At 42.2% G+C, this 27,882-nt stretch overlaps 1 protein-coding gene across 2 annotated transcripts in view; it reads left to right on the top strand.

Moving 5' to 3' along the window:
• LOC110526836 (adhesion G protein-coupled receptor A3) overlaps nt 1-27,882 on the top strand; it is a 286,109-nt gene that overhangs the window by 27,350 nt on the left and 230,877 nt on the right. For both annotated transcript variants that reach the window (XM_036982670.1, XM_036982667.1), the window contains exon 2: nt 20,938-21,009. In XM_036982670.1, coding sequence (XP_036838565.1) covers nt 20,938-21,009 — 72 coding nt within the window. The remainder of the gene's footprint in view (nt 1-20,937; nt 21,010-27,882) is intronic.

Genomic DNA, 27,882 nt, shown 5'->3' with positions numbered 1-27,882 from the left:
GAAGGTTAACAAACTATGCAACTATGCATAATACCTACTTCGAACAATTTACACAGGCTATTTCACAAAACACATTTATTGTAGGAACTGTGCAGATGCAAAGTTTGGTAACAGAATTATGGTAAACTCTCCCTCTCTACATGCAACCACATTTTCCAAAAAACGAAATAACTGCTCTGAATTAAGATTCAAAAGATGTCTGAAGAAAAAGAAAGGGGGTTTCAGCTATTACATAACACTTTGGGTAGAATCTGTCTTCTCCAGCACAATTATTTTTTTTTCCCCGTCCCTACAATGATAAAAAAAAATTGACAACCAATCAAAACCGTGTTCTATTGAAGCGTTCGATGGTTCTAGGTGCGTAAGGCACAGTAAGACGGGATGCAGGCATTTGTGATCATATTGGGGCATACATTAATTATAGGACGACTAGGGATAATGATAATCCAAGACAAACAGCGCATGAGAAGGCCTTATTTTCCGGTGGTAGGCCTATCTGTTAATGCCAATACATCCTGACAAAATACACACTGGCTGGCTAATGTGCTTTAGAGTGCCGAGGGTCTGCGCATTGTACTTGATTAAGGTCACTAATTAGTAAGGAACCCCCCTCACCTGGTTGTCTAGGTCTTAATTGAAATGATAAACCAGGGGCCTCCTGAGTGGCACAACAGTCTAAGGCACTGCATTGCTACAGACCTGGGTTTGAGGCCCCGGGCTGTATCAAAACCGGCAGTGATCAGGAGTCCCATAGGGCAGCACACAATTAGCCCAGCGTCGTCTGGGTTAGGGGAGGGTTTGGCCGGGGGGGCTTTGCTTGGCTCATCACGCTTTCGTGGCGGGCCGGGCGCCTGCAGACGGACCTCGGTTGTCAGGTGAACAGTCTTTCCTCCCACACAGCTGGCTTCCAGGTTAAGAGGGCGGGTGTGAGCGATGACAAGATTGAAATTGGGGAGAAGGGGACAAAATAAAAAGGATAAACCAAAAACCCGCAGCCCTCTGTGGAATGAGCTTGACACCCGTGTTGTAAACCTAATCAAGCCTAATCAAGCCTAGGCTACATTATGAATATTTTTTTCGGAATGAAACATGCATTCAAAACACAGGGCTTTTTTTAGCAGGTTTTGAAATGACATTCACTGCAGTTTACCTCCTAGACTAAATCAAATCAAAATCAAATCAAATGTATTTATATAGCCCATTGTACATCAGCTGATATCTCAAAGTGCTGTACAGAAACCCAGCCTAAAACCCCAAACAGCAAGCAATGCAGGTGTAGAAGCACGGTGGCTAGGAAAAACTCCCTAGAAAGGCCAAAACCTAGGAAGAAACCTAGAGAGGAACCAGGCTATGTGGGGTGGCCAGTCCTCTTCTGGCTGTGCCGGGTGGAGATTATAACAGAACATGGCCAAGATGTTCAAATGTTCATAAATGACCAGCATGGTCCAATAATAATAAGGCAGAACAGTTGAAACTGGAGCAGCAGCACGGCCAGGTGGACTGGAGGAGGAGGACTGCAAGGAGTCATCATGTCAGGTAGTCTTGAGGCATGGTCCTAGGGCTCAGGTCCTCCGAGAGAGAGAAAGAAAGAGAGAAAAAGAGAATTAGAGAGAGCACACTTTAATTCACACAGGACACCGAATAGGACAGGAGAAGTACTCCAGATATAACAAACTGACCCTAGCCCCCTGACACATAAACTACTGCAGCATAAATACTGGAGGCTGAGACAGGAGGGGTCAGGAGACACTGTGGCCCCATCCGAGGACACCCCCGGACAGGGCCAAACAGGAAGGATATAACCCCACCCACTTTGCCAAAGCACAGCCCCCACACCACTAGAGGGATATCTTCAACCACCAACTTACCATCCTGAGACAAGGCTGAGTATAGCCCACAAAGATCTCCGACCACGGCACAACCCAAGGGGGGGCGCCAACCCAGACAGGATGACCACATCAGTGACTCAACCCACTCAGGTGACACACCCCTCCCAGGGATGGTATGAGAGAGCCCCAGTAAGTAAGCCAGTGACTCAGCCCCTGTAATAGGGTTAGAGGCAGAGAATCCCAGTGGAAAGAGGGGAACCGGCCAGGCAGAGACAGTAAGGGCTGTTCGTTGCTCCAGAGCCTTTCCGTTCACCTGACTAGAATTATTTACTCCAATTCTTCTTTTTTTAAAATTCATAATTGCATTGTGTGTTGTTTTAGCCTAGGTATGATAATTTCTCGTCCCTAAAAAGCTTCATCGATTGGGGAGACTTTAGAGCTGCTGTCCACCGGGATGGAGCGCAGCCTGGGGAGCACACTATCCGAGGCGACCTGTCATTTCATAATCTGATTACAAAATATTTTTTCAGTGTGTAAACTCATTGGGAATAGGCTATTCACTGCGCTATTAGGCTTAATACTTACCTAATAAATTATGGGTTGCATAAGCTTCTAACTTAGGCTACACATCTGGAGTCTGTCTTTATGGTTCCCTTTGTGCAATTACGCACCTGGCCTCTCTGCTGCGTCTCAGCTACAGTGCTTTGCCTAAGTATTCATCCCCTTTGCTATGAAGCCCCTAAATAAGATCTGGTGCAACCAATTACCTTCAGAAGTCAACCATAAGAACTACTAAAAGATAAGAATATGAACATAAAGTAAATGGCTCAGTAGAATGGAATAAACATTTTAGCAGAATACAGGAAGACACAATTTACAGTAGAATCCAATATGTACATGTGCATTGGGGAAGGGGGGTGGGGAGCAGTGTATAAACTGAGCAGTATAATAAAAGTCTGGTAGCAGCAGTTGTGTGTGTGGGTGTGTGCATGAGTGCGTGCATGTGCGGAAAATCGGAGCAGGTGGTCAGTCCAGTTCAAGTGTTCAGCAGTCTAATGGCTTGTAGATTGAAACTGTCTCTGAGCCTTGTGGTAACAGACCTCATGCTCCAATACCGTATGCCCAACAGGAAGGGAGAGAACATGTCGTGGCTGGGGTATGGGGTCCTTGATGATGCTGCGTGCCTTCCTCGTGTACCGTTTTGAGTAGGTTTGTTCTGCTGATATTGATCGCTGCAGTATGGGCTCTCAGCATTGTATGGATATCTCCGTTCATCCAGGGTTTTTGGTTTGGGTATGTCCGGATTGTTATTGTGGGTACAACATCATCAACACATTTCCTAATGAAGCCTGTGACTGATGATGTATATTCCTCAATGTTGATGGACGAGTCCTGGGTGGATGAATCTTTGAACATATTCCAATCAGCAGAGATTCCAGCTTACTCTTGCTTGCTGAATTTAAAATCTGTGAGTTTGAAAGGGAGCGTGCGATGGTGTGATTACTTTGGATGATAACATTTTTGCACTGATGCAATGCAAATGGATGCACAGGACAGACAGAGAGATGAGTGCAGGACAGACGGAGAGATGAGCGCAGCGAAGATCCAAACAAATTGATAATCATTCCTTTATTATTTTCCCCTAACCCTACCACCCCTCCACTAATTGGAGTAAACTAATGGACAACAGCACTTAGGCTTCTACTTCCAGCTTATACATAATATATACATTTTACAGAAACAATGTATTTTACAGTAGTTATTATTTGTTTGTTTTTATTACCATCCTTCAGCTACCCTCAACCCCTCCAATCTATCTCTGAAGACCGTCCAGTTTGATCTCTATTTGCCATATATATTTAACTGAGCTGTTTCACAAAAGTTCTGAACCTACAGTGCTGCGGAAAGTATTCAGACCCCTTGACTTTTTCCACATTTTGTTAGATTACACCCTTATTCTGAAATGTATTTAGAAAAATGTATCCTCATCAATCTACACACAATACCCCATAATGAAAGAGTGAAAACAGGTTAAAAATGGGGGGGGGGGGGGGGGGAATGAAATATCACATTTACATAAGTACTCAGACCCTTCACTCAGTACTTTGTTGAAGCACCTTTGACAGAGATTACAACCTTGAGTCTTCTTGGGTATGATGCAACAAGCTTAGCGCAACTGTATTTGCGGAGTTTATTCCATTCTTCTCTGCAGATCCTCTCAAGCTCTGTCAGGTTGGGTGGGGAGCGTTGCTGCACAGCTATTTTCAGGTCTCTCCAAAGATGTTAGATCGGGTTCAAGTCTGGGCTTTGGCTTAGGGTCATTGTCCTTTTGGAAGGTGAACCTTCAACACAGTCTGAGTGCTCTGGAGCAGGTTTTCATCAATGATCGCTCTGTACTTTGCTCCATTCATCTTTGCCGCGATCCTGACTAGTCTCCCAGTACCAACCGCTGAACAACATCCTCATAGCATAATTCTGCCACCACCATGCTTCAACGTAGGGATTGTGCCAGGTTTCCTGCTGACATAACACTTGGCATTCAGTCCAAAGAGTTCAAGCTTGGTTTCATCAGACCAGAGAATCTTTTTTCTCATGGTCTGAGAGTCTTCAGGTGCCCTTTGGCGGGCTGTCATGTGCCTTCTACTGAGGAGTGACTTCCGTTTGGCCACTTTACCATAAAGGCCTGATTAGTGGAGTGCTGCAGAGATGGTTGTCCTTCTGGAAGGTTCTCCACAGAGGAACTCGATCGGCTTCTTGGTTACCTCTCTGACCAAGGCCCTTCTCCCCCGATTGCTCGTTTTGGCCAGGTGGCCAGCTCTAGGAAGAGTCTTGGGTGTTCCAAACTTATGTAAATAAGATATTTCTGTTTTTTATATTTAATACATTTGCAAAAATATCTAAAAACCTGTTTTCACTTTGTCATTATGGGGTATTGTGTGTGAATTAATGATGACAATAAGAATACGGCTGTAACGTAACAAATTGTGGAGAAAAGGAAGGGGTCTGAATACTTTCTGAATGCACCGTATATTTTCATCATAATTTGGACCGCATATATTAATGAGCCAAATCTGTTTATGGTCCAATAACATATTTAAGATAATCCATCTACCTTGCGGCTCTGTTTGGACAATTTGCACATTCGGATCAAAATTATTGTTCATTAAAATCATCACCCCTTTTTGTTTGCCCATGGGAGAAGTATATTCTGCCCCCCAGTCCTTTTCCCACACAACTTCATCTAAAAGTGTTGAATGAGTTTCCTGTAAATAACAGATGTAACATTTCTTCTCTTTTAGCCAGGTAAATACTGATCGTTTTTTCTTATTATCTGCTAAGCCTTGAGAATTAAAACTGTCTATACTTATTTCATCCTTTACCATAATGAGATAAAAGTTTCAATTCTATTTATCATAATATATGTTTGTACATTTACTATTAAAAAGTACCCTAATGATTGAGTGTCCATATAACTGTACCATGATATTTGCATTGCTACTAAGTAAACCTCCAATTGTTCTCCACTATTCCACCCGCTAAAACATCCCCCGATCCGGGACCCATCCTTCAAAAAGAGCACACAGTGCCACCCACAGAACAGAAGCAGATCAACCGGCAAAAGTATTTCCAATGCCCCCACCTCGATTTTATTTTATATATATATATATATATATATGAACTTGCTACATTTAAATACAAGTTTTATATTTCTTCTCATTACATATACATTGAAGTATTATTTGCAGTTGTCAGTATGACAATGAACACACCCTGACGCACTGAATGGTCTTATTAATAGGCCTACGGTGTACTGTAGTGTGCATTGATTGACAGGTGTAACCTACTGCAGAATGATAAACCGTCTGCTGGTGTGGAGGCTCGCCAACGTTTAGAGTTGTATGTATAATTGAACGTTATCGTTATGCTGTAGTTATCATCCTTGGTGTGGCTGGCCCTTTGGAGTGGCCAATTTGAGTGGCTGGGCAATGTAATGGATCATCCGTAGTCACACACAATAACGGCAATTTGATAGTCACACTGGATATCTCCATTGGACCTAGGGTGGGCAATGCATTGTTATTGGGGGAAGACTTGTTTACTGTTGCCTTGTTGGTAATGGGGAGAGGATATCATGTCTTGTGGGTATGATCTTTGACCCTCTAACTTCATCACTCGTCATTATTCACGATTACAGCTACAATGGTCATTTACAAAATTAACAATGTCTACATTGTCACGTTCTGACCTTAGTTCCTTTGTTATGTCTTTGTTTTAGTATGGTCAGGGCGTGAGTTGGGTGGGTTGTCTATGTTCCGTTTTCTATGTTGTGTTTTTGCGTTTGGCCTGGTATGGTTCTCAATCAGAGGCAGGTGTCGTTAGTTGTCTCTGATTGAGAATCATACTTAGGTAGCCTTTTCCCACTTATGTTTCGTGGGTGTTTATTTTCCGTGTCAGTGTTTGTTTCCACACGGAACTGTTTTGGTGTTGTTTTGTCACATTGTCGTTTATTGTTTTGTTCAGTGTTCTTATTAAAAACCAAGATGAACACTTACCACGCTGCGTATTGGTCTGATCCTTGCTACCCCTCCTCAGAAGAGGAAGAGGAAAGCCGTTACATACACTGTATTTCTGATCAATTTGATGTTATTTTAATGGACAAAATATTAGGTTTTTTTCATAAACAAGGACATTTATAAGTGACCCCAAACTTTTGAACGGTAGTCTCATTTATAAACAAAAATGTACTGTATATCAGTAAAAACTAGCATTTTAGTTATAAAATAAAATAACAAAGCGACCATTGAATTATTAGCTTAAACAGTAAATAGGCCTAAACCGTTCCATTTTGGAGATTGCATTCATGAATGAATGTGACTGTTTTTAGACCTTGATGTAATCAAGGCTTTACAAAAAAAAAAATGCAAAAATGTTACAGAAGACTCTCAGGTACGCTTATAATGTATTTAGTGTTGCTTACATTTTTCCAAACTGTCCAAAAAAATGACATTGTAATCTTACATAACTTGTTTGGCTCACATAATATGCACGCAGTTCTTGCTCCTTACCTTCTTTTTCTTGATCTCCAGTATTTTCCACAACTAGTCACATTTATTCCACATGTCTGACTTCCCCTTTACCTCCTGAGCAACCAGTAAACATTCCCCCGTTTCAAGTTTATTTGTCAGGTCCTCTGCATTTATTTTGCTGTTACGGTGTTCAGAGTTTGTTTAACCAACTTATTGATGTGATTATGATATGCTATAGGTCAGGCCCTATTGGTCATGTGCATGCGATGCATACGTGTGTCACGTAGAGAGAGCAAGGTTGATTGAATAGGGAGTGTTTTTCCTAAACAAATTAGGGATTTCAATAGCATTACTCTTCAGTCAGTAATTATGTTATGGCTTCAGCAACACAGACAGTGTGATACACACTGTTGATGTGCTGTGGTGGTCGCTGCAGCAGGGAGGAGAGAGTGAATGAGTGCTAGTCACATAGTCACTCGCTTAACACAGCGCAGCAAGACTTAGCCAGGCCCGGCACAATCAAATGAATTGCGGTCGGACTCCCTCTAGTCATTTGTGTGTGTGAAATTATTTTTGTCAAACAGTTCGCTTAAAGCAACAGACAAACTCAGAGCATATAGTTGATTTGATTAAAATACATAGGATGTGTCTATATATATTAAATACACGTTGAAAGTACAGATGACTCTTAGTAAAGCAAGATTGTTTTGGGACGGGGACAGCCCTAGTAAAAACACTAACTAATTGGAAGGTCTACCTTTACTTGTTACTTCTGTGAACTTTCATTATACTCCCTCTTCATGAGGGACAGAAATGAGAAAATACCATAAAAGATACAGTATGTGGGTTTTTGGTAAAGGAATTACAAGGCAATGTTTCTTAAACTTACAGAAGGCAAATAATTTCTCCAAAACTAAATGTAAGTATTTTTTTATTATTTATATATGGTTTAAATATATATGTTTTCCTTTTTTATTTTCCCCTAACCCTCTCCTAATTGGAGTAAACTAATGGACATCAACACTTAGGCCTCTACTTCCAGCTTTTATACAATGTATTTCACAATAGTTCACTTTTGTTTGTTTTTAATCCCTAAATATAAGTGTTGACATTAGTTGGCAGGGGTCTTATCTACAATTTTGAGCAATTGTATTGGTGTAGAACAATGTTTCCGCAATTTTTGGGGAGTATATGTCACGTTCTGACCTTTATTTCCTTTGTTTTGTCTTTATTTAGTATGGTCAGGGCGTGAGTTGGGGTGGGCAGTCTGTTTGTTTTTCTATGTTGGTTTTTGTGTTCAGCCTAGTATGGTTCTCAATCAGAGGCAGGTGTCGTTAGTTGTCTCTGATTGAGAATCATACTTAGGTAGCCTGGGTTTCACTGTTGGTTTGTGGGTGTTTGTTTCCGTGTGAGTGTTTGTCGCCACACAGTACTGTTTCGGTTTTCATCACACAGTCTATTGTTTTGTATTTCAGTGTTTTATTTAAATCGTCAATAACACTTACAACGCTGCATCTTGGTCCGATCCTTACTCCTCTTCTAACGAAGAGGAGATCTGCCGTTACAGTATACAATATAGCTCAGTATTTCAATTATTTATTTTAAACCGTCAATATTGCTCAACTTTATCAAGGGTGTCAATAATTTTGAACTCCACTGTATACAGGTATTACATTGGCTATCACTGTAATGAGCTCCACCCCAAACAAGACCAAATTAGGTTGGGCAGGACCGGATCAATTCTGAACTAATTCACAAGTTTAGACAGTACAGCACAGTAGAGCACAGTGGAGTACAGCACATCACAGTAGAGTACAGTATTGTAAAGTATAGTTCAATACAGTACAGTAGAGTACAATACAGTGCATTATAGTGTGCTGTACTGTACTGAACTCTACTTTTCTTTACTGTGTTGTGCTGTCCAAACTTGTGAAACAACCTTATTGTGTTTTTATGTATTTGTAATACACTTTTTATATATTCTGGTAGATGTTTTCTAAGACCATTTTTCCATCTGTTTGTCCAGAAATCAAATCCATTATGTATGCCTAATTTTAAAGATGGAAATGGTAGAAACATTTCTCAATTTCTCCAAAATATAGTATTAGCGTTCATTTAGCACCCAATTTGATATGCTGCTATGAACTTCACGCTGGTGCTTCTGGGTCCTTTTTTACATGGAAATAGAAATATCTTAACTGACAAGGCTCAGATTGTTTTGTCTTTATGGACAATTAGCACTGATGTGATTTACCAGTACTGTTCCATGGGAGACCCCAAAAGATAACATCTCTTGAACATTTGATGTGAATGAATTTGACACCACTGTCTCTGTCCTGTCTGCCCTCTCAGACCTGTGGGGGACTTCCTCTTCTCTGTCAGTTCATTGTACTTCCTGCCTTGATCAGTCATGGATCAGACACACACATAGGATTGTCTACCGTTCCCCAGCCGTGAGTATTTAGCACTTCTGAACAGAGTCCGGGGCTGAAGTTTGTACTTGCTCACATATAGCCGATCTCGGCAAAGTACTTGAGTTTCTAGTTTTAATGTCACATGCGCAACAAGTACATTGAAATGCCTTTCTTGCTAGCTCTAACCCCAACAATGCAGTAATAAATAATAATGTAATACTAAAAATAACAAGGTTGAACAAAAACACACAAGATATAAAAATAAGAAATGAAAAGCAAGTTACAGTTGGTACTTGTTTTATCAGTTTTAGGCCTTTGGCTGACTGAGGAGGAAAATCAGAGATGAAGACGAAAGATTAGTATAAAGCGCAGAAAATGGGTTAAGTCGTGGATACTGCAGAGATAGGATCAATTTGCATATCCACATTTTTGCCGTGGGCTGGAATCACATGAAATATCTGATTTCAAGAATTTTGCCCGACACTTTCCTGAGCAGTTTCACATGTTGAAAGAGTCGGCCACTCCACTCATCCAGAGGCAGAATAAAAACTACAGGGATTGCATCTCGGTGGGAGAACGTCTCATGATTACGCTGTGCTTCTTGGCAATGGGTAAGCTAATAATTTTTTCGAAAGACACAGCAAACTGGTTTTCATGAGCTATAATAATAGCTAGCTCGTAACATAAGCTGGTTAACTAACATTTTCAGACAGAAAAGATAAATAGCTAGCTTAAGCTAGCTAATGTTGTAGCTATACCATTAGATGGCATATACTTGAACAAAACACTTGGCTAGATGGCTATCGTCAAACAATGTTAGTTGATTATAACATATTTGCTTAGTTAAATAAAAAATGAAAATGTTGAATCTTGATACTTGGCTTCGTATAGTTCTGAGTATAGTTATAGCTTTGAGGTTGGCCAGACAACATTTGTTTACAATTTCTGTTTTGATCTAAAATCACCTAATGGGTCTACTAGTTGTACTGTGAGCAGTTTGATGAGTTAATTTGTGTTTGACATGATCTCTGGAGTTGATGTGATAAATATTAGCTTTCCACCCTCTAAAATGCATTGTGTTTTCTATTCTGTTTTTCAGTGCCCAGACGCAGTAGACGAGTGGTAGGAAGTAGCCCTTGGATTCCAACAGCAATGAGATTCTCCTCTTTGTTTAGGAGCATTGGATGGAAAACATGTAACCACGGTTTGTATCCATATTATACAATTACACAACTCTATTATGTTGATGACACTGGTGGACAGCAATTACAGGTACCTGTACGTTGATGTTGGATACAATGGACCGGTTTCAAATGGCGGGCTGTTTCGCAGATGTTCTTTACAGGATGCCTTAATGAAGAGGACCGCCAACATCCCTGCTGATGCGCCACCTTCCTGACACCGACCATCTGGCTCCATACACTATCGCTGCAGATTATGTATTTCCCCTGAAGCCGAACTCATGAAGCCATATCCACAATGGCAAGTTGAAGACCCTTAAAAGGTTTTCAACCACAGGTTGTCATGTGCTCGGAGGGTCATGGAAAATGCCTTTGGCAGCCTAGCTAGTCGTTTCACAGTCTTCCTGACCACCGTCAACCTTTATCTTGAGAGTGGTGGAAGTTTTGTTGCCTTGCTTCGCTTTACACAACTTCCTGCAGAGTGAGTGCATGGACCGATACGCACATGACATTGTTGACATGGATGGGGCCAATCATGAAACTTTCCCAGGAAGATAGAGACAAGACCCTCTCCTACCGCATTACACTCTGCCATACACCACTAATACTGAAGTGAGAGCTAAGCAGCACAGAGAAACCCTCTGCAGTTATTTCATGTCTGTGCATGCAGTGCATTTTCAGTGGGACAAAATAACTACAGCCTAGCCCATTTGATTAGAAATGTAGCCCAGCAGTCACCACCACAGTCATTCATGTGGCATGTTTAAAAGCAAAGAGCATGCATGTTGTTTTGCTCAGAAAATTTTGTACTTATTCTGTGCTGGTGTTTAAGTTGGTTGTAACCCCGTGCGATACAAAAACAACATTAAAATGCTACTTTGACTGCCTGTCTGTTTCTGGCTTGTTTAGATTTTATTGTTCCATCACATACAATATGTCATAACTTTGTACACAACACAGAGTAAGAATGATCAGCAAATGATTCTTTAGCGAGCCAGAATGCAATACTAGCCACCCAAGCCTTGATTAAAGGAAAGGAAGATACCTAGTAAGTTGCACAACTGAATGCCTTCAACTGAAATGTGTCTTCCACATTTAACCCAACCCCTCTGAATCAGAGAGGTGCAGGGGGCTGCCATAATCAACATCCACACCTTCAGTGCCCGGGGATGAAATGCAGATTTTGACCTTGTCAGGTCAGGGATTTGATCCAGCAACCTTTCCGTTACTGGCCCAATGCACTAGCCACTAGGCTACCTGCTGCCATTAGAATGTGTGTATGATCTACTCATCTCCAGGCCCATTAAACTGGAATGGTTTGTTTTCAATCTGCAAATCAAGAACACACAGAGACTACTTTTGTTTAGCATGTGTAATATGAAGATACAATTAGGCATGTTCCTCCTTCATCTGATAGAACTGACTAGCCAGGCAGATCTTAAGAATAGTTACAGATTTAAACCATGCAAAAGTCTGAGCTTCTTTTATTTTGTGAAAAGTGTAGTGCATTCGGAAGTATTCAGACCCCTTCCCTTTTTTCCAACAGAAATACCTTTTTTTACATAAGTATTCGGACTCTTTGCTATGAGACTCGAAATTGAGCTCAGGTGCATCGTGTTTTCATGGATCATCCTTGAGATGATTCTACAACTGGATTTGGAGTCCACCCATGGTGACTTCAATTGATTGGACATGATTTGGAAAGACACATACCTGTCTATATAACCTCTCACAGTTGACCGTGCATGTCAGAGCGAAGACCAAGCCACAAGGTCAAATTAATTGTCTGTAGAGCTCAGAGACAGGATTGTGTCATGGTACATATCTGGGGAAGGGTACCAAAACATTTCTACAGCATTGAAGGTCCCCAAGAACACAGTGGCCCCCATCATTCTTAAATGGAAGAAGTTTGGAAACACCAAGACTCTTCCTAGAGCTGGCAGCCCGGCCAAACAGTTCCTCTGTGGAGACGGGATAACCTCCTAGAAGGACAACCATCTCTGCAGCACTCCAACCAATCAGGCGTTTACGGTATAGAGGCCAGATGGATACCACTCCTCAGTAAAAGGCACATGACAGCCCGCTTGGAACTTGTCAAAAGGCACCTAAAGGATTCTCAGACCATGAGAAACAAGATAGAACTCTTTGGCCTGAATGCCAAGCGTTACGTCTGGAGGAAACCTGGCACCATCCCTACGGTGAAGGATGGTGGCGGTAGCATCATGCTGTGGGGATGTTTTTCAGTGGTACGGGCTGGGAGACTAGTTGGCATAGAGGGAAAGGTGAACAGAGCAAAGTACAGAGACATCCTTGATGAAAACCTGCTCCAGAGCACTCAGAACCTCAGACTGGGGCAAAGGTTCACCTTCCAACAGGACACCGACCCTGAGCACACAGCCAAGACAATGCAGGAGTGGCTTCGGGACAAGTCTCTGAATGTCCTTGAGTGGCCCAGCCAGAACGCGGACTTGAACCTAATCTAACATCTCTGGAGAGACCTGAAAATAGCTGTGCAGCGACACTCTCCATCCAAACTGACTGAGCTTGACAGGATCGGCTGAGAAGAATAGCAGAAGCTCCTCAAAAACAGGTGTGCCAAGCTTGTAGCTGTAATTGCTGCTGAAGGTGCTTCAACAAAGTACTGAGTAAAGGGTCTGAAAACTTATGTAAATGTGATATTTCAGTTTTACATTTTTTATGAACTTGCAAAAAAAAATCTTGGTTGGCTCGTCAGGCTCCCATGCCTCAGCCGTCTCGACAGGTTCCCGCTCCCCAGCCGGCTCTACAGGATTTATTTAGCCTTTATTTAAACAGGTAAGCTAGTTCTCATTTTCAACTGCAACCTGGCCAAGCAGTGCAACAGAAACAGCAACACAGAGTTACATGGAATTAACAAGCCAATAACACAATAGAAACAAATAAAGTCTATATACAGTGTGTGCAAATGGCATGAGGAGGTATGGCAATACATAGGCCATAGTAGCAAAGTGATTACAATATAGCAGATTAACACTGGAGTAATAGATGAGCAGATGATGATGAGCAGATGATGGTGTGTAAGTAGTGATATTGGTGTGCAAAAGAGCAGCAAAGTAAATAAAAACAATATGGGGATGAGGTAGGTAGAATGGGTGAGCTATTTGCAGATGGACTATGTACAGCTGCAGCAATCAGTTAGCTGCTCAGATAGCTGATGTTAAAGTTAGTGAGGGAAATGTAAGTCTCCAGCTTTAGCGATTTCTGCAATTCGTTCCAGTCACTGGCAGCAGAGAACTGAAAGGAAAGGCGGCCAAAGGAGGTGATGGCTTTGGGGATGACCAGTGAGATATACCTGCAGGAGCGAGTGCTATGGGTGGGTGCTGCTATGGTGACCAGTGAGCTGAGATAAGGCGGGGCTTTACCTAGCAGAAACTTGTAGATGACCTGGAGCCAGTGGGTCTGGCGACAAATATGTAGTGAGGGCCAGCCGACTAGAGCATACAGGTCGCAGTGGTGGGTGGTATAAGGCGCTTTGGTAACAAAACGGATGGCATTGTGATAGACTGCATCCAATTTGCTGAGTAGAGTATTGGAAGCTATTTTGTAGATGACAACGCCGAAGTCGAGGATCGGTAGGATAGTCAGTTTTACTAGGGTAAGTTTGGCGGCGTGAGTGAAGGAGGCTTTGTTACGAAATAGAAAGCCGATTCTAGATATGATTTTGGATTGGAGATGTTTGATATGAGTCTGGAAGGAGAGTTTATAGTCTAGCCAGACACCTAGGTATTTGTAGTTGTCCACGTATTCTAGGTCAGAACCGTCCAGAGTAGTGATGCTAGTCGGGCAGGCGGGTCAGCAAATGATTGAAAAGCATGCATTTGGTTTTGCTAGCGTTTAAGAGCAGTTGGAAGGAGTGTTGTATGGCATTGAAGCTTGTTTGGAGGTTAGTTAACACTAACCAAAGAAGGGCCAGATGTATACAGAATGGTGTCGTCTGCGTAGAGGTGGATCGGGGAATCACCTGCAGCAAGAGCGACATCGTTGATATATACAGAGAAGTCGGCCCGAGAATTGAACCTTGTGGTACCCCATAGGGACTGCCAGAGGTCCGGACAACAGGCTTTACACACTGAACTTTATCTGCGAAGTAGTCATTTGAGAAAGCAAGGCTATTGAGTCTGCCAATAAGAATACGGTGATTGACAGAGTCGAAAGCCTTGGCCAGGTCAATGAAGACGGCTGCACAGTACTGTCTTTTATCGATGGCAGTTACATTGTTTAGTACCTTGTGCGTGGCTGAGGTGCACCTGTGACCATCTCGGAAACCAGATAGCACAGCGGAAAAGGTACGGTGGGATTCAAAATGGTCCTTGATCTGTTTATTAACTTGGCTTTCAAAGACTTTAGAAAGGCAGGGCAGGATAGATATAGGTCTGTAACAGTTTGGGTCTAGAGTGTCCTACCCTTTGAAGAGGGGGATGACCGCAGCAGCTTTCCAATCTTTAGGGATCTCGGAAGAAATGAAAGAGAGGTTGAACAGACTGGTAATAGGGGTTGCAACAATGGCGGCGGATCATTTTAGAAAGAAAGGGTACAGATTGTCTAGCTCAGCTGATTTGTACGGGTCCAGGTTTTGCAGCTCTTTCAGAACATCTGGATTTGGGTGAAGGAGAAGCTGGGGAGGCTCGGGCAAGTAGCTGCGAGGGGTGCGGAGCTGTTGGGATAGCCAGTAGGAAAGCATGGCCAGCTGTAGAGAAATGCTTATTGAAATGTTTGATTATTATGGATTTATCAGTGGTGACCGTGTCGCCTAGCCTCAGTGCAGTGGGCAGCTGGGAGGAGGTGCTCTTGTTCTCCATGGACTTTACAGTGTCCCAAAACCTTTTGGAGATAGAGCTACAGGATACAAATTTCTGTTTGAAAAAGCTAGCCTTAGCTTTCCTGACTGACTGTGTGTATTGGTTCCTGACTTCCCTGAACAGTTGCATATCACGGGGACTATTTGATGCTATTGCAGTCCACCACAGGATATTTTTGTGCTGGTCAACGGCAGTCAGGTCTGGAGTGAACCAAGGGCTATATCTGTTCTTAGATTGACATTTTTTGAAAGGGGCATGCTTATTTAAGATGGTGAGGAAATTACTTTTAAAGAATGACCAGGCATCCTCGACTGACGGGATGAGGTCAATATCCTTCCAGGAAGTGTTTTAGGGAGCGTTTGACAGTGATGAGGGTTGGTCGTTTGACCGCGGACCCATAGCGGATGCAGGCAATGAGGCAGTGATCGCTGAGATCCTGACTGAAAACAGCAGAGGTGTATTTTGAGGGCAAGTTGGTCAGGATATTATCTATGAGGGTGCCCATGTTTACAGATTTAGGGTTGTACTGGTGGTTTCCTTGATAATTTGTGTGAGATTGAGGGCATCTAGTTTAGATTGTAGGACTGCTGCGCTGTTAAGCAAATCCCAGTTTAGGTCACCTAACAGAACGAACCCTGAAGGTAGATGGGGGGGCAATTAATTCACATATGGTTCCCACGCCACAGCTGGCTCAACAGGTTCCCGCGCCTCAGCAGAAGTGACCAGCCCGCTCTTCTGGTCAGCATCCTGTGGCTGGAGCTGCGCATCAGGGAGGGGGTACTGTCATGTCTACTCCCGCTCCCCCTCTCAAGGTGCTCGATGTTGCCAGTTTACTCATTATTACGCACAGCTGCCACAATTGTTATGAGTACCTGCGCCTCATGAGACTCACCTGAACTCCATCACTTTCCTGATTAACTCCCCTATATCTTTCACTCCCTTTGGGGAGTGCGTTATTGCATTATTGACTCTGTTTCTGTGTTTCATGTCTGTATGCTACTAGTGTTTCTTGTTTTGTTCCGTTATTTATTAAATTCACTCCCTGTACTTGCTTCCCAATTCTTAGCGTATACGTTACACCCCAATCCCAGAGTTGTTGTGGTTGTGCTGACTGGTGCTAGTCTGGTCCTCATCTGTGGGCACTGGGGTAAAAATGCAGGCTGTGCTGGGCTGGTGCTGGGCTCGCCCGCCTCCATGAGCGAGGGGTTCCAATGGGCGCTGTTGTTCTGGTAGCTGGCCATCATACGTGAGCGAGTGGGTCCCACTAGGTAGGCTGTATCTGTCCTTCTCAGGACTATCCTAAGGAACACATTTTTGGGGGGAATGTATACTGAACAAAAATATAAACACAACATGTAAAGTGTTGCTCCTATGTTTCATGAGCTGAAATAAAAAAATCCCAGAAATGTTACATACATAAGCTTATTTCTCTCATTTTTTTGGCACAAATTTGTTTTCATCCCTGTTAGTGAGCCTTTCTCCTTTGCCAAGATAATTCATCCACCTGACAGGTGTGGAATAACAAGAAGCTGATTAAATAGCATGATCATTACACAAGTGCACCTTGTGCTGGGGACAGTAAAAGACCATAAGCTGCCTCCAACTTCGTTTTAGATAACTTGGCAGTACATCCAACCGACCTCACAACCGCACACCTCCCCACATGTAACCATGCCAGCCCAGGACCTCCACATCTGGCTTCTTCAACTGCAGGATCATCTGAGGGAAGGGGGGGGGGTGGTGGTGAGGAGTATTTCTGTCTGTGATAAAGCCCTTTAGTGGGGAAAAACTCATTCTGACTGGCTAGGCCTGGCTACCCAGTGGGTGGCCCTGCCCTGCCCAGTCATGTGAAATCCATAAATTAGGGCCTCATGAATTAATATCAATTGATTGATTTCTTTCTATGAACTGTAACTCAGTAAAATCTTTGTAATTGTTTTATGTTGCATTTATTTATATTTTAGTTCAGTATAGCTACATACCCACACTTTCATATCAAAGCAGCAGGATCTGATCTTATGGGAACAAGTTGCTTCAATTGATGCTTATTTACCTGGGAGTTCAAGTTGGATACAGAGGCTCTCTGCTTATATGGGGCACCAGAAAGTGCAGTATCTGAAGGATGAAGATTTGTCTTCCCGTGCCCCTTCCATCAGCACTACCTATCGGCAGTCAGATTCACGGTGTGTTTCACACTTTAGGGGCAGGACAATTTCTCTTTAAACTTCTGGCCAAACTTTTATGGTGATCAGTTTTTAACTCACAACTTGCAAAATATGTAGAAGGTTGTCACTCCGTTGACCAATTTCATATGCCTTTGCTCAGCACAGTGTATTTAATGCAATTTTACACTGTATTTATGCACTCAAAATGTGCTTTGAATTTATTTTTATTTTTTTATGAATGCGTGTCCATTTTCACTGTATGGATCCCACGCCATGACATTTACAACATAACTACTTCACACAGCCCCTCCGCCTTGGTCGGTTAGCAATTTGCCTTTTAAGCACAATACATTGTGGGATCCAACTGTTTAATCCTGGGGCATTAGAATGGAGGATACATTCCTGCTGGCAAAAAAATTGCCCTCTCGTCACGGAGGTGACTCGGGAACATCCCAATTACCACTCTTACCAAACCTCTGCCATCACTCTTGAGAGTGGAAGGAAGACTACCTTGTTAAAGAAGGGGCGGAGGAAGAAGAGCGAGTGATTTGACCTTGGCCATCTGTCTGTAGGAGAGTGCCGACAGGACAAATGCGACGTGCATGTAAAGCAGCAGGTCCCGTCTGAATGCAGACTCACTACCATGCTCCACCACGCACTGCACGGTCATACTGCCAGGCCAGCCCTGCAGCAGACAGGATGATATAAGGTCTGACAAGAGCGATCAATATTTTATCAGATATAAAATCCAAAAAATGACATTTGAGGTGTATTATGAAATGATGTGGATCTGGGCTGAGCAACAAGCGTGACATCAATCATTACACACTCGTCCTCTTTTAGCCCACAGCTCTGAGGGGAAGGAGGGCCAGTAGAGAGGGGTTGGACTGGTTCTCTCAGTATTCAAAGTCAAAATAATGTACTTCTGTATTCCTCCCAAGGAGTGGAAATCAATGGGGAGAAAACCTTTCCAGAGCTCCTGGACTGTCCATGCTGTGTTGCCAGGCAGGGTGTGCGTGCTGTTGGACAAAGACTGGTGTTTTTTTTTTACTGCCGTGTGTGTGTGTGTGGGTGTGGAGTTTATATTGTCTGATATGTTTGTTTGTTTCACTAGAGCAGCAGGTAACACAGACCTCCGTCTTTGTCCTAACGAGCCCCTCTCGACTCGCCAAACGCAACATTGACTGAATAGCTACTGTTTTTCTCTATGAGTGTTTGTGTGTGTCTGTGTACTGCATTCGTCTTTGCTTTTGTGTCAGTGTGTCTGTGATAGTGGATTATCTGGACCCATGCCGGAGGCTCAGTGTGTTCTGACTAGCGGTGTAACGGTACACGTATTACCGAAACATTCGTACTGGGTTTCCCTCGGTTTGGTCCAAACTGTGAACCCGAATGAATACATAAACAAATACACATATATATATATACATATATATATATATATACACATATACATATACATATATATATATATATATATATATATACAGTACCAGTCAAAAGTTTGGACACACCTACTCATTCAAGGATTTTTCTTTATTTTTACTATTTTACACATTGAAGAATCATCAACTATGAAACTACACACATGGAATCATGTAGTAACCAAAAAAGTGTTAAACAAATCAAAATATATTTTATATTAGAGATTCTTCACAGTAACCACCCTTTACCTTGATGACAGCTTTGCAAACTCTTGGCATTCTCTCGACCAGCTTCACCTGGAATGCTTTTCCAACAGTCTTGAAGGAGTTCCCACATATGCTGAGCACTTGTTGGCTGCTTTTCCTTCACTCTGCGGTCCAACTCATCCCAAACCATCTCAATTGGGTTGTGGTTGGGGGATTATGGAGGCCAGGTCATCTAATGCAGAAATCCATAATTCTCCTTGGTCAAATAGCACTTACACAGCCTGCAGGTGTGTTGGGTTATTGTCCTGTTGAAAAGCAAATGACAGTCCCACTAAGTGCAAACCAGATGGAATTCTAAATAAATCACTGACAGTGTCAGCAGCAAAGCACCATCACACCTCCTCCTCCATGCTTCACAGTGGGAACCACACATGCAGAGATCATCTGTTAACCTACTCTGCGTCTCAAAAAGACATGGCGGTTGGAACCAAAAATCTCATATTTGATCTCATCAGACCAAAGGACAGATTTCCACCAGTCTAATGTCCATTGCTTGTGTTTCTTGACCCAAGCAAGTATTTCCTTCTCATTGGTATCCTTTTGTAGTGGTTTCTTTGCAGCATTTCGACCATGAACACCTGATTCATATAGTCTCCTCTTAACAGTTGATGTTGAGGTTTGTCTGTTACTTGAACTCTGTGAAGCATTTGTTTGTGCTGCAATTTCTGAGGCTGGTAACTCTAATGAACTTATCCTCTGCAGCAGAGGTAACTCTGGGTCTTCCTTTCCTGTGGCGGTCCTCATGAGAGCTAGTTTCATCATAGCGCTTGATAGTTTTTGCGACTGCACTTAAAGAAATGTTCCGCACTGACTGACCTTCATGTCTTATAGTAAGGGTGGACTGTCGTTTCTCTTTGCTTTTTTGAGCTGTTCTTGCCATAATATGGACTTGGTCTTTTAACAAATAGGGCTATCTTTTGTATACCACCCCTACCTTGTCACAACACAACCGATTAGCTCAAACGCATTAAGTAGGAAAGGAATTCCACAAGTTAACGTTTAACAAGGCACACATGTTAATTGAAATGCATTCCAGGTGACTACCTCATGAATCTGGTTGAGAGAATGCCAGAAATGTGCAAAGTTGTCATCAACGCAAAGGGTGGCTACTTTGAAGAATCTCAAATATCAAATATATTTTTATTTGGTTACTACATGATTCCATATGTTATTTCATGGTCTTCACTATTATTGTTCAATGTATAAAATACTACAAATAAAGACAACCCTTTGAATGAGTAGGTGTGTCCAAACTTTTGACTGGTAGTGTATATGCTATGCTTACGCTGCGTTGTATGCCCCTTGAGTTAATCTGAGCTAAAAAAAACATTGAAGGCATCGTATCCCTTGAAATACATATTTCAACTATAAGAGAAAGTGATATCCACATAGGGTCCTGGGGCAAATCTTAATTCATTGGCTATATCCTTGTGGAGCACATCATTGATTTGTCTGCGGTTCATAGTAGTAGTTGTAGATGATTGAATTGTGCTGAATTGACGATGCATTAGGTGTGTTCTCCAAGGGTGATATTCTGACACCGGAAGTGTTCATTACCTATTTTAACCACAAACAGCCATAAATAAGACCGTAATGCGTCCGAGACTGGATATTTTTGGCCGGATCTAATCAGAGATAAATAGAAATCTCTCACCAAAGTTATTGACAGGATGCATAATTTATTGGACATTTGTGTTAAATCACCCCACAGGGTTGTAATTTCTGTGGTATTTACTCATATGTCCCTAAGGTCACCATCTCAAAGTTCATCTTCCCACTCTTCTGTCCACAGGATTCTCAGTAACAACAAGATCTCACTACTGAGAAACGCCTCCTTCTTTGGCCTGACAATCCTGGAGAAACTGTAAGTAAGCCATATGCTGCAGGGAATTTTTCTGTTTGTCCTCCCCTGAGCCATAATGGCTGTCATCATGAAAATGACCCTGCCTGCGCTGTGGAAGGGACAGTGCAAAGGGACAGCCATGGGAGCTAGGGTAACGCTCAAGAGGCGGTTGTTGTTAATGCTAGCCCAAATCAAGTCGTTGACTGCATCCACCTTCAAGCCACCACACTTAACCTCAATTGCCTGAGTCAATGTCTTAAAATGCATAATACATAAACTGTAAGTCGGTACAATTTGGCTTTGTAATGTGATGGGGCACTGATTGTGATGATAACTCTGCTGTCAGTTGAGATGTCACTGTGGTCTGCATACAAATTAATTTCCAAGTCAAATTTCTCCTTGTGGACAATAAAGTATCTCATATCATATATACAGTGGGGAGAACAAGTATTTGATACACTGCCGATTTTGCAGGTTTTCCCACTTACAAAGCATGTAGAGATCTGTACATTTTATCATAGGTACACTTCAACTGTGAGAGACGGAATCTAAAACAAAAATCCAGAAAATCACATTGTATGATTTTTAAGTAATTTATTTACATTTTATTGCATGACATAAGTATTTGATCACCTACCAACCAGTAAGAATTCCGACTCTCACAGACCTGTTAGTTTTTCTTTAAGAATCCCTCCTGTTCTCCACTCATTACCTGTATTAACTGCACCTGTTTGAACTCGTTACCTGCATAAAAGACACCTGTCCACACACTCAATCAAACAGACTCCAACCTCTCCACAATGGCCAAGACCAAATAAAAGTTTATTTTTCACATGCACAGGATACAGAAGGTGTAAGCGATCCAGTGAAATTGTTACTTGCATAGAAGCAAAAACAGAAAGTGTCCAGATAAAAATATTGTCAATATTTGATAATTATAAGATGACACTTACCCAGACACACTTGTCTAAATTGATGGGTCATGTGAAATAAATAATATATTCCCCCCCCCCCCCCCCCCCCCCCAGCCAGTCACTATTGTCTAGACATGTACACGTGTTCATGAAATACAATAGAGGGCCCTAATCACCCCCAGACACACCTGGCTAACTTGATGGGTCATGTAATCATCTGGCGAAGTGGAGTCTTTTGTTTAGACAAATAGCTAGCTAGCTATATGTTTGTAATGTTTGTATTGGTAGTACTATGAGTTGAAATTATGATAGCTAGCTAGCTAAACAAAGAACCGGGATAATCCCAACTCATACTACTACCAATACAATAATTTTCATAGCTGGAGTATGAATCTGCAGGAAGCTAAAGCTAACCAACTAGGTTCAGTGTTGGTTAGCTAACATTAGGCTATAACTAGCAATGCAGATGGATTTCTGATTTGAATAATATTACTACATAGATCATACATGTAAGTTTAGCTAGTGAGCCAGCAAGCTAATGTTAGCTAGCTAGCTAACAGTATGCTGTAACTTGCAATGAAAACAACTTTCTGACAAAATTAGAAACTACATCTGAAAATGTAGCTAGACTCTTACCCATATACATGGATGAACGCTTCACGGCAGACTGGAACCATTTTAAGTCTGTTTTCTTTGTAGCTACATTTGTAGCTACTTTTTTTGGCCAGTGTGTCAAGTCCTTCCAGTTCACACTCACTGTTGCGTGTGCAGAAAATAGCCCATCACAACTTTTTCGAACTGATCTGTCGATAGCGCCTGCTAAATTCAGGGCATCAATGTTGTTGAGAAAAGTAGCAAAACTTTTGTGGTTCTCGATGGCTCACCTTAAATCTTTCAAAAATGCTGTGGTAGAAAGGATTATTAACACACTGAGAAGCACACGTTATAGAGAGAAGCATGCTATATGGCAGACCAATCCAAATTTATCTCCCGGAATGTCCAGCGCATTAATTATCTAAGCCAATCATAGCTAGCGGGAAGGTACCTACCTTTTCCGTGGTTAAACCAATTAGCCTTGTAATTAAAACATTGTCTTTGTATTTACAGATGGAATACAAGTTTGTTATTATCTGTAAATAAATAGCACACCCAACTACCTCATCCCCATATTGTTATTTCTTTTTTTTTGCTATTTTGCACCCCAGTATCTCTACTTGCACATCATCATCATCTGCACATCTATCACTCCAGTGTTATTGCTAAACTGTACTTTTTAGCCTATGTGGCCTATTTATTGCCTTACCTTCCTAATCTTACTACATTTGCACACACTGTACATAGATTTTTCTATTGTGTTATTGACTGCACGTTTGTTTATCCCATGTGTAACTCTGTGTTGTTGTTTTTGTCGCACTGCTTTGCTTTATCTTGACCAGGTCGCAGTTGTAAATGAGAACTTGTTCTCAACTGGCCTACCTGTTTAAATAAAGGTGAAATACATTTTTTTAAATAAAAAAATAACACCATAATGACAAAGCAAAAACAGTTTTTTTGAATATTTTGCAAATGTATAAAAAATGAAAAAACACATACCTTATTTACATAAGTATTCAGACCCTTTGCTATGAGACTCAAAATTGAGCTCAGGTGCATCCTGTTTCCATTGATCATCCTGGAAATGTTTCTCCAACTTGATTGGAGTCCACTTGTGGTGAATTCAATTGACTGGACATAATTTGAAAAAGCACACACCTGTCTATATAAGGTCCCACAGTTGACAGTGCATGTCAGAGCAAAAACCAAGCCACGAGGTCAAAGGAATTGTCCATAGGGCTCCAAGACAGGATTGTGTCGAGGCACAGATCTGGGGAAGGGTACCAAAACATTTCTGTAGCATTGGAGTTCCCCAAGAACACAGTGGCCTCCATCATTCTTAAATGGAAGAAGTTTGGAACCACCAAGACTCTTCCTAGAGCTGGCCGCCCAGCCAAACATAGCAATCAGGGGAGAAGGGCCTTGGTCAGGGAGGTGACCAAGAACCTGATAGTCACTCTGACAGAGCTCTAGAGATCCTCTGTGGAGATGGGAGAACCTTCCAGAAAGAAACCCATCTCTGCAGCACTATACCAATCAGGCCTTTATGTTAGAGTGGCCAGACGGGAACCACTCTTCAGCAAAAGGCACAAAACTGCCCACTTGGAGTTTGCCAAAAGGCACCTGAAGACTCTCAGAGCATGAGAAACAAGATTCTCTGGTCTGATGAAACCAGGATCAAGCATGGACACTGACAGTTGGGAATCTGATGCAGCCGAAGAGCTACTGCCTCCTTACTCGGGAAAGCACTGGAGGCCAGGACAACAGGAGATTATATTTTTAATGTACTGGACAGCTTTGTGACATCAAATAGACTTTGGTGGTCAAGATGTGGTGGTATCTGTACTGATGGCGCAAAAGCCATGACAGGGAGACATAGTGGAGTGGTAACGCGCGTGCAAGCAGTTGCTCCCGACGCCACTTGGGTACACTGCAGCATCCACTGAGAGGCTCTTGTTGCCAAGGGAATGCCTGACAGCTTGAAATACATTTTGGACACTACAGTGAAAATGGTTAACTTTAATGCTAGGGCCCTGAACTCTTGTGTATTTTCTGCTCTATGCAATGATATGGGTAGCGACCATGTAACACTTTTACAAAATACAGAATTTCGCTGGTTATCAAGGGGCAAAGTATAGACATGTTTTTTTTATTGAGAGACAAGCTTAAAGTTTTCTTTACTTACCATCATTTTCACTTGCCTGACCGCTTGCATGATGATGACTTTCTCACACTACTGGCCTATCTGGGTGATGTTTTTTCTCGCCAGAATGATCTGAAACTAAGATTACAGGGACTCTCCACAACTATATTTAATGTGCGGAACAAAATTGAGGCTATGATTAAGAAATTGGAACTCTTCTCTGTCTACATTAGCAAAGAAAACACACAGGTTTTTCCATCGTTGTATACTTTTTTTGTGTGCAAATGAACTCAAGCTTACGGACAATGTCAAATGTGATATAGCGAAGCACCTGAGTGAGTTGGGTGCGCAGGTACTTTCCCGAAATGGACGACACAAACAACTGGATTTGTTATCCCTTTCATGCCCTGCCTCCAGTCCACTTACCGATACCTGAACAAGAGGGCCTCATCGAAATTGCAACAAGCGGTTCTGTGAAAATTGAATTTAATCAGAAGCCACTGCCAGATTTCTGGATTGGGCTGCGCTCAGCGCTCCTTTGCAAATCATGCTGTTAAGATACTGATGCCCTTTGCAACCACGTATCTATGTGAGAGTGGATTCTCGGCCCTTACTAGCATGAAAATTAAATACAGGCACAGACTGTGTGGAAAGGATTTAAGACTGAGACTCTCTCCAATACAACCCAACATTGCAGAGTTATGTGCATCCTTTCAAGCACACCCTTCTCATTAACCTGTGGTGATTTATTCACCATTATTGATGAACAAATAAGGTTTTATATGTAAGATGGCTAAATAAAGAGCAAAATTATTGATTATTATTATTTGTGCCCTGGTCCTATAATAGCTCTTTTTCACTTCCCACGAGCCGGGTTGTGACAAAAACTTACTCTCATTCTTATGTTTAATAAATGTATCGTATACTGTGTAAGGCTTACAATGATGGCAAAAAACAACATTTGAGAGTGCGCTGACCCTGGTGCAAGAGGGGGTACACAGCTGGAAGTTGAGTATTTATAGGAGTACGGGACTATAAAAGGTTTGGGAACCAGTGCTCTACAACATTACGAATAATCTTCCAGCGATCACACACTGGTTAATATTCAGTGTTGCATACAGTGTCTCTACTGGATGTCGTGGAATCCTGTTTAGTGCTTAACCCTTGACATTCCATTTCATTTTGATGAGTAATCTAGTTCGTTATCCCTCATGTATTTTAATGATGACCCTCCCTGTACTGTTTAGAGAATGATGTCATCGGTCTCAGTGTGATTGAGTTGTGCCATTAAGGACTGACCCTCTGATGATATACCCCGCTGATTAGATGGATAGACAATAGCTACTGGTCCAGATCCAGGTCAAGGTCCTTCATCTATTCTGTGACTTTTGACCTCATGGCTGCCAGCTGTGGCTATTGGCAGCGCCTGCCGCCTGTGCTCTTAAGAACGGTGGGTGCCAAAGCACTGCTTTGCAGGTGCCCTCAGTGAGTGGGCTGTGGCGGCCAGCTGTTGCAAAGTCTGCCGTTTGGCACCCAGAGGGCAGTGGTGCTGACTATAACAAGCTTACCCAGCACAGTCTGTGATGCTGAGGAGTGTTCTCTACCACACTGTGACCAGAGTCCTCATTACTGTACCCTGGATCTGGAAGAAAGAGGATGCATCTAGACACATTAGGATGAGGCTGAGCTGATGAATATACAGCATATTGCTTGGTTACTCAAGCATTTGAGGGTCTGGCGTGCATGCACCATCTGTGCTGCTGTGTTGTGTGGACTCTACCACTGTGAGTGTAACAGAGTGTCCCATTACTGTACCCTGGAACTGGAAGAGGAGCAGAGGTAGTTGGACATATTAGAATGACACTGGGCTGATGATTATACAGCATATTTCCTGGTGATTACTCAATAATTTGAGGGCATGGAATATGGTTCTGATAGTTTTAAAGATGATATCATGGTATGATTATTGAGCTGCAGCCTATGTACCATTGATTGGCATATATTTGCAACCACTTGCTCGAGATTTATGTTTGTTGCAATCCTTTTGCCTTTTATGTCACCCATGCTGCAATATGTAGATTCCTTTCACCACACCAGAGAAGAGATGTGTTGGGTGGTGGCCTGGGTTCATTATATGTCAAAGTGGGTCAGATTTATACAGTATGTCATGATTTGACGATTTACCAGTTCAATACTTTCCCGCAATGTGAACTATCCCCATTCCATATAATTACATTTCCTTGAATCCTATGTCGTCACATTGAGAATTCAGTAATAGTATGACCTAAGTATGTATGTACAGTGCATTTCAAAAGTATTCAGACCCCTTGACTTTTTCCACATTTTGTTACGTTACAGCCTTATTCTAAAATGGATTTTTAAAAAGCAAAACCAGCTTTTTTTTGGTGCAAATATATTAAAAAATAAAACATAAATAATACATTTACATAAGTATTCAGACCCTTTACTCAGTACTTTGTTGAAGCACCTTTGGGCAGCAATTATAGCCTTTGGTATGACAGTACAAGCTTGGCACACCTGTATTAAGGGAGTTTCTCCCATTCTTCTTTGCATATCCTCTCAAGCTCTGTCAGGTTAGATGGGGAGCATCGCTGCACAGCGTCCTCCAGGCGTGAGGCTTGGCATTCAGGCCAAAGAATCTTGTTTCTCATGGTTTGAGAATGGTTTAAGTGCCTTTTGGAAAACTGCAAGTGGGCTGTCCTGTGTCTTTTTACTGAGTAGTGGCTTCCGTCTGGCAACTCTACCATAAAGGCCTGACTGGTGGAGTCTAGCAGAGATGATTGTCCTTCTGGAAGGTTCACCCATCTTCACGGAGGAACTCTGGAGCTCTGTTAGACTGACCATCAGATTCTTGGTCACCTTTCTGACCACGCCCTTCTCCCCTGATTGCTTAGTTTGGCCGGGCCGCCAGCTTTAGGAAGAGTCTTAGTTATTCCAAACTTATTCCATTTAAGAGTAATGGAGGCCACTGTGTTTTTGGGGATCTTTAATGCTGGATACATTTTTTGGTACACTTCCCCAGATCTGTTTCTCGACAAAATCCTCTCTTGGAGCTCTACGGACAATTCCTTCAACCTCATAACTTAAGTTTTTCCTCTGACATGCACTGTCAACTGTGGGCCTTTCCAAATCATGTCCAATCAATTGAATTTACCACAGGTACTATCATGACTCAGGATATGACCCAGATGCAGATACGGGAGGCGATAGTACAGTTCTCAG

The sequence above is a fragment of the Oncorhynchus mykiss genome, chromosome 1 (assembly GCF_013265735.2).
Source record: "Oncorhynchus mykiss isolate Arlee chromosome 1, USDA_OmykA_1.1, whole genome shotgun sequence".
In the NCBI taxonomy this organism is placed as follows: Eukaryota; Metazoa; Chordata; class Actinopteri; order Salmoniformes; family Salmonidae; genus Oncorhynchus; species Oncorhynchus mykiss.
The sequence above is the reverse complement of the archived record's forward strand: the minus strand, read 5'-3'. Positions and strand labels throughout refer to the sequence as shown.